Source organism: Juglans regia, unplaced genomic scaffold (genome assembly GCF_001411555.2).
Source record: "Juglans regia cultivar Chandler unplaced genomic scaffold, Walnut 2.0 Scaffold_67, whole genome shotgun sequence".
Taxonomy (NCBI): Eukaryota; Viridiplantae; Streptophyta; class Magnoliopsida; order Fagales; family Juglandaceae; genus Juglans; species Juglans regia.
In genome coordinates this window covers 17,745-25,776 of record NW_023361559.1, presented here as the reverse complement: position 1 = coordinate 25,776, position 8,032 = coordinate 17,745, and the positions used below count along the sequence as shown (strand labels likewise).

The 8,032-nt window shown below is 37.4% G+C and overlaps 1 protein-coding gene across 1 annotated transcript; it reads right to left on the bottom strand.

The window, feature by feature from the left end:
* Positions 1-937: 937 nt before the first annotated feature.
* LOC118346092 (formin-like protein 3) lies at positions 938-7,459 on the bottom strand. Its single transcript, XM_035687100.1, has 6 exons — positions 7,316-7,459; positions 4,363-5,026; positions 3,789-4,272; positions 3,504-3,706; positions 2,340-2,575; positions 938-2,087 (listed from the first exon to the last, which is right to left on the bottom strand). Exons 1-6 carry the CDS (start codon positions 7,457-7,459, stop codon positions 1,227-1,229), a joined length of 2,592 nt encoding a protein of 863 aa, XP_035542993.1. The 3' UTR covers positions 938-1,226.
* Positions 7,460-8,032: the final 573 nt, after the last annotated feature.

The window sequence follows — 8,032 nt, the reverse complement described above, 5'->3', positions numbered from 1 at the left end:
TTTTTCAAAAAAATAAATTTTTAAATTTATTTAAATTTTCAAAAAGAATCGTAGGTCGATGTGAAAATGAAATTCGAAGAGAAATAGTCTCATATATCATGTGGTTCATACTTCATAGTAGTGTTATAAAAAAGAACTTTCATAAACATATAAATGACATTTACCGAGTATATCAAGGTTGAATTGGCCCGTTTGGATTTAGAGATGAGTTGAGATGGTTTTATATTAGTTGAATAAAATATTGTTAAAATATTATTTTTAATATTATCATTATTTTGATATTTGAAAAGGTTGAATTGTTTATTATATTTTGTATGGAAATTTGAAAAAATTATAATGATGAGATGAGATGAATTGAGATGAGTTGATGTGAGTTTCGAATCCAAACGGAGTTTAAGATCTCTCAGTATTCTGTTCTTGGACCTAGCCAAGAGTCAAATACAAGGCAAAAAAATTTGGGAAAAGTACACTTTGAATCCTCAAACTGCTTGTGGTTTTGCCAATTTTGTTGAATTCTAATTATTAAGATGGATGAAAAGTAAGTAATAATAGTGACAATCGAATCTTAATAAAGAGTGCACATTAAAAACTTTTTGGTAGTCGGAGGAGGCAATGGGTTAATTGTAGTAGTTTGAGGTGCAAAGTGTAAATGAAAATTCTATACACCATACTACCATCCCACTTTCATCCCACTAAGTATAATATGACACATTTATCACCATTAAATGATCATTTATTGCATGTTTTTTTATCATCTAATGGTAATGAATATGTTACATACTATTTAGTATGATCAAAATAGGATGATAGTGTGGTGTATAACATTACTCGAGTGTAAAACATCTGAATATTTTGGAATCTGTTAATACTCTGTAGTTTGTACTTGTGGAGAGGAGGCACTTTGATTGTGCAATGCAAATTTCATGCCTCTATTTCTTATATATGCTTGTTGAATCAGGTAAATTTTGACAACTACCTACAGGTGATGAGTGGGGGGTTCAAATCATAAACCCCTGGCTGGTTTTGGGGATTTGCATCTCATTGGACATACTTGAAAGCTGACATAGCCTAATAGCAGTGCAGATGAAAGCTACTTCCAGTTGCAGATGCATCCAAAGCATATGCAATATAATAGCAGAAAGCTTTTTTACTTCAATTCAAATGTGGGGAGAGGAAAATATATGCTTCCAATTCAAACATTCTAGTTCACCTATTAAAGATGAAAGCTAAGAAGAGAGACTCTCATCATCTGAACTAGAGTTGTCCATCCGCCGCTCCACTATTGCTGGAAATAGCCGCTGATGTACCTCTAAAGACTGCTGATGAGTTTCTGAAGAAGATGACACTGATGGAGCCTCTTTCATGGAAGTCCTCACCATCTTCATCCCAGTATCCCTAACCTCTTTACATGCCTTGTCTATCATTCTCAAGAAATCACGTACAATTGCAAATAAGCGCAAGCCTTCATCCATTCCCGCTTTCCCATGGAAGTAATCTGCGGTTTGTTTCACCAGAGCCAAGATTCTCTTTTCTTCCTCCAATAGCCTTGAAATGTCAGCTTCCACACACTCCGCGAAATTACCCAGTACATGATGGAATTTGCTGTCTTCATCCAGACTCTTCATCTCAGCATTCAGGAAATCTTTAGTTTTTATCATTGAGTGGTGGAGTCTTGACACTGTAGTTGTTAGGCCATCAGAATCTATGAATGCTGCTTTTTTTATATCTTCGAGTTCACTGCTTAAGCCTGAAACCACCTGAAGACCAAGCTTACAATAATGCTCTGCTGATTCTTCAGTGTGATCCTCAGCAAAATTGTCAGTTTTCGTGCTGGAGACACTCTTGTTTGCTCTGGCTATACGGATAGCTCGTATGCCTTCAGAACGGATGATCTCCTGAACGACAAAGTGCAGTAGTGTGGTCTTGCCATCAGTTCCTTTTACATCTGACAGTTTCAAGAGTGTATCAAGCTTAAATGCATGTGCGCCACCTCTGAAAGTACCATCATTCATGCGGTTTCCAGTTTTGAGAACTGCTTCCAAGAGTTTTAGGAATAGCCTGCTGCTTCTTAGTTTGTTGCTAGCTACCTGCCATTTAAGATGAGGCAGATTATCTAACCAGAAACTTTTGGATACCGTTTACTAAAGGGATGTAGGATCTGGGACATTAGAGCTACATTCAACCACATTATTAGATGGGAGACACAATTTGTATCTCTGGCATAAAAAGCATGAGGATGCCATGGTCCACAATCCTGTACTTTTACATGCCTACTGAAAGAGGAACTATAGAATGAGATACCTTGCAAAATATAATTCAATGGGGCTCTAGTGTCTCACCTCTAGAGTTTCCAAGGACTCTTTAACACTAGAGATCTCCTCCTGAACCGAACTCATAAACAGAAGTGACTCTAGTCGTTTAAATGCTGAGGGAAAGTCAACCAAAACTTTCAGGAACTGCTCTGCAGGGCCCAGTTGAGAAAGATCACCACTGAACAGCCTGAGCTTTAGTTCTTCTTCTGTTGTTGGTGCCATCTTAAGCAATGTCTGAAGGAGCTCCACGGGAAGCTTATTACCTGATTCAATTAATTTATAGCTTTCATGCCTTTAAACATAAAGTTAAACATAAACATGACTAAACAACTTTGGCTAAGTGGACATGGAACAAGACACTAAATTGCATCTAGGCTAGCAAAAGTAATAGCAAATAAAACATATTGTTCGTAGTTTCTTTGGTGTAGCTTTCACACAAGTCTTTACATACTGCTTGTTCATTGATATTTCCTTCAACATAACTTCCTCACTTGTACCAATCAGTACACGAGCATGGTATTGAGGATGAATGGTCTGCAGCCGATATACTTCTATTACCCAAGCTATTTTGTCTTTTCTAAAATTCTCTTTTCATCTGAAACAATACCAATTGAATGCTTTGCAATTCAAATTGTTCAATGCACAGGCCCAAACGTGCAGAACCTTGGTCACATCCCAAACCTATCGTTTTGGTGAAGTTAATTAATTATGAGCACATTCACCCTACACATTAACAAGCAGAATTAAATAATTAATATATGCACCATAATATGATAAAATGACAAAACTTTTGAGCCCATCTAACTAGAATGATACTCCAGTTCCTGACAGGATCACCATATAATCTTCATCTAAATATTAATAGACCAAGTTGGTTAAAATTTAACTTACATGAAAATTCAAGACAATTCTGTTTCTATTTTTTTCAAATCTTGATGTGTATATGTATATTTTGCTTTTTTCAAGCAATCTCACTAAATGATTTTTTCATGCTTCTCTTAGTACACGTGATGTCACTTTGCAGCTTCAGCTATTTCTTGAAACAAACAGCAATTTTCTTGTGTGTATATGAAGGGAGCTCTTCACGAATAGAGCTAGGAAAATTCCTAAGAATTTTCATTTATTCATACTAATAATGAAATGCTTTTTTCACTAATGGCCTTTCCAGGAGAGAGAGAGAGAGAGAGAGACCTTCTTGAAGAGCATCAAGGACTTCTTCTGTTGTCACATTCAGTGCTCGTAGAAGAATCGATAAATTTTGTGCTTTCTTAGGGTCAAGGATCTGAATATACTGGACTGAAGACTCAAGTGATGCTGCCTCTTTCTTGCGGTCAATTTTGTTTTTGTCCATATTGTTATAACCAAATAGCGACTCTATCATCTCCTCATTGAACCTGTAAAATTTGTACAAGATTCAGCGGTTGAATGACAGTTGACTTGTGCTTATTCACTGAAAAGATATAGATATGTTCTTACTGGAATGATCCAGAGCTGATCTCATGCCAGACCATTGATTGATCAGGGTTGGCAAGAACCTTGTCCCAGAAGAATGGTTTTAACTTGGTCTTCGGGGCTCCAGACTCCCCATCAAGATCATCTCCCTCTTGTCTTTCACGAAGTGGTCCAAGACATGATGATCGATTTTTCCTAGGCATTAGTTTTGGTGGAGCAGGTGGAGGTCGAGCAATTTTAGGAGGTGGTGGGGACTGAGTAACAGGAGGTGGTGGTGGTTGTGGACTTGGTGGATCAGGAGGTAAAGGAGCTGATCTTCCAGGAGGGAGTTTTAAAGGAGGTAATGGCACTGGCTCTGCACCTTCTGATGCTGGTGCCACAGCCAGCGAGGAATCATTGTTTCCATGCTTTAGGGACATATTGATAAGTAAAGATGGATTCTTTCCACTATCAAAACTGAGATCTTTACGACTTGAGTTTCCTAAACTAACAGACTTTTGTGAAGAACCTGAAAGATTAATGTTCTAGAGATCATCAGAACATGAACTATAATTGGAGACAATAATGAGTAATGCACAAAATCCTGACAAATGCATACCAGTGGAAAAAAAATTCAGGCTTAACGTGAGAAGAGGTCTTTCATCTCTTTGTCCATTTCTTCCACCAATTTTTTTGCTACTACCCTTAAGACAGCAAAAGAGGAGCAGTGCAACGAAGGCAAGGACTCCTGCTGCAGTGGCAGCGACAACAACAATTTTTTCCATCTTAGTGCCATCATGCTTTTTTGGTGATTTTCCTGGAACAACATGGTGAACAGGTGGAAAATTTATGGTGCTCGGAGATGAATAATTGGCAGGAACTAGATCAGATGGTGCTGGATCATTACTAGGTGAGGCTGATGCTGGGATAGGAGCTAGAGCTGGAGGAGGGTTTGCTGCTATCTGTCGATGTGACTGACTAACCAGATATCTTCTTGGGGCATTTGGCCAACTCTGAGGCCCCTCAACACAATTAATGATCCATTTCTCTGTGCTAGCCACTTTGCCAGGAACGTGAAGCCGAAGATTTTTTCTTCTCAAGCAATCCAGAACTGTTTGTCTAATATGGGAAGGTAGAACTCTTGAATATCTTTCTATGTTTACTATTGGGAAAAATGCTGATATTCTATTGGTGATTGCTTCCTTTAGGATGGAAAAATAAAAAACTAGAGAATCTTTCCTGTTTATCAATTCTTTCCTGCAATGAATCCATATCTGTACCACCTGCAGTTAGAATATTTCATCAAATACCTCTTTAAATCAGTAAAACTCCTTACAAAGTTTACTATTCTCTATCAGTTTGTGAGAGCTATAACCTCTTTAACTCGGTCCAACTCGTTACAAAGTTTACTAATTCTCTATGAGTTCAGTTTGAGAACTATAAAGTTTCCATCCCGTTCCTTACTGCAATTGCTGTTACGCTACACAGATATATATTAATTCATAAGATGCCTTAATTATATTAAGATACAACATTGCTGAGGAGGATGATGTGACAAATGATGTTTTCTACATACATCCATTAACAAACATGCACTTGAAGAAGGATAATGCACACTGAAATCATTTAATAATTCATAGAACATCAGTTTACTGCAAATGGTACAATAGATGTGGTACTCTTATCTTTTTCCCCTTTTGGCAGCTATTCTTTCGTGTGTGTATCAAATGAAAACGACATTAATTGAGATTAAACCAGTTTCATACCTGAGTTGTTTGCTTCTATCTACCTTGAGACCCCAGAGATCTGAACACCTAAAACAACTAAGACTGACTTTCCTTAAACTTATGGCAGGGCAATATTAGACATAGCTCAAAATCATATATTTGAAGCCCCATAGTGATGTTAGTTACAAATTGATCTACTCCTGAACATGTAAATGGAATATCTAGAGAAAATTAGAATTTTGCTCATCCATAACATAACGCTCCTAAAGTCATTTGCATGGAAATAATTACATTAGCCTTTCAAATTTGACATGGAAGATCATTTGGCATGGGTAATATCACTATGAAAGATCATCATCACTGCCATTCTACCTGCCCATATCACATGAGACTGGAAGATGCTCCTCTAAATCAAAGGCATCTACACCGTGCTAAAGCACACAGACTCTTGATCAATTGTCAAAGTCTACCGAAGTACCAATGTCGCAGCACACACTCTAACCAGGTAGGCTGCCTTTCACAATGTTGTAGAAGCATTCCCATATTGAGAATTCCGCCATATCTATTCAAATCCCCTCACCCATTTGATTCCCCTTGAACTCCTGCAACCCCCTTTATGTATCAAGCTTTTATTGGGGAAAAAAGACCTCTAGTTCATTCTAATGGTAGCACAACAACATAGATTGGCCAAACAGATTCAACTAATAGTCTAAACAAGGTAATCACCAATATATATTTAAAGTAATTTATAATATTATGTGCATCTAGAAACTGTATATCGCCTGGACATATGTTATGGTCCTGTCCTGCAGAAAAGAATGTATCGAGCCAAATGGAAAGAAGGATTCAAAAAAGATGTGTACAAGGCGATCTTTTTAACAGTTTTTAATAGTATTGAGTCGCACTCTGGAGGATGAAGAAATGGAAGAAGTTTCAGTAGTGGACTGAGGTTTATGGATGAGAAGAATGCATTTATTCCCAGAGGCTCTTTTACTCATTCTAACATACTATTGAGGAATGCAACGGCAGATTTAGCAGAGTTTAGAAGGCTTCAAGAGGAGAAGATTGTTGAAGGTACTACTGAACAAAGCTCAATGACAATTTGGGAAAAGCCTCAGGAGGGATCTTTTAATGTCAACTGGGATATCTCAGTTGACTTGAAGAAGAATAAAGTAGGTATTGGAGTAGCTAAGAGGGATCATGAGGGTCATCAATTGGCAGCTCTAAGAGCCCCTAGAACTTCAAATCCTGATATGTTCACAGCTGAAGCGCAGCGGGAAGCTTTCACTGCTACAAAATTCTGCTTAGAATTGGAACTGCAGGTAATTGATCTTGAAGGGGACTCTACTGGTTGTGAATGCAATCAAGAATTCAACAACAAACTGGAGCACGACATATATGTTATAGTTGAAGACACAAAGGCAGTTCTGTCCTCTCTTCGTAGATGGGCAGTAAGACATATCAGAAGGGAAGCTAACCAAGTTGCTCACAACTTAGCCAAACAAGCGATTTCCTTAGTTTCTGATGTTATTGATATTGAAGATGTACCCACATGTGTTCAGTCACTTATCTTGGCTGAGTGCATTTGATGTATGGTTTAATAAAACAAAGACTTTTGTTTCTCAAAAGTAAAAGAACCTGTATATCGCAGCAAGTATTTAACTACCATTACTTGATAATTTCCACGAAGTCATAAAGGCATCCTATTCCAAACATCTGCCATCCCTATACCACAATTGCATAACGAATTGAAATAAAAAAAAAAATCCCTAATTTCTAATCGTATTTCGTACAAAAATAAATAAACAAAAACCTCGAAAGAATTGTAATTCATGAGTTCAATACCATGTCATGACCATCTGTCTCTGTCGAATCACCATTGCTAATGACTGTTTCTGCCAACTTCCTCTTCACCTCTGAACCCCTTATTGACAATGCGGAAAGCAAAATCACAATAACAGCTGCATAACCAGCCCTTCTCAATTCCATTGCTCTCCAAATCACGCGAACGGCATATTTCCCTTCTCATTTCATTGAACATGAATAAAATAACCTTCAAATCTCTTAACAAAACCAAACGTAACAAAAGTATATTCCTCCAACTTCTCAAAAAGCCTCTATTTTCCACTACTTTTATTCAGTACCCCATGGAAAAATCTACAACTTCGTCAATAACCCTTATGTTTGTCAGTCTCTCAATCTAAAAAGCTCAGAATTGGGATTGGAACCTGACCAATATGATATGTACGTATAAGTTTCCGATATGTATAAAATCTTTCATTATTAATTCAATCTTGCTGCTTTGAATGCGGCAGATTATCCGAGATTCAATCGATGAACGTAAAAAGAATCGAGAAACCAAATCATGCAAAGCTCCAAGCCAACCCAAGAAACTCAAAAACTATACGTAAATATAGAATTCGGGTCGTACGGGTAAAAATGGTGAGAATTTAATAATTTTTCTTTCTATGATTTCCAAGGAAAGATTTTTCCTGTGGGGATTTTCGTTAATGCCTAATGTCCATGTCGTTGGAGAGCAGAAGAGAGAGAAAGATAATGACG

Excerpts from the sequence above, each read along its gene's own strand:
- LOC118346092 (XM_035687100.1), bottom strand. The coding sequence starts at position 7,459 with ATGGAATTGAGAAGGGCTGGTTATGCAGCTGTTATTGTGATTTTGCTT. Across the intron at positions 4,273-4,362 it reads CCTGAATTTTTTTTCCACTG|GTTCTTCACAAAAGTCTGTT; the intron begins GTATGCATTTGT and ends TTAATCTTTCAG. Across the intron at positions 2,576-3,503 it reads CCTTGATGCTCTTCAAGAAG|GTAATAAGCTTCCCGTGGAG; the intron begins GTCTCTCTCTCT and ends TAATTGAATCAG.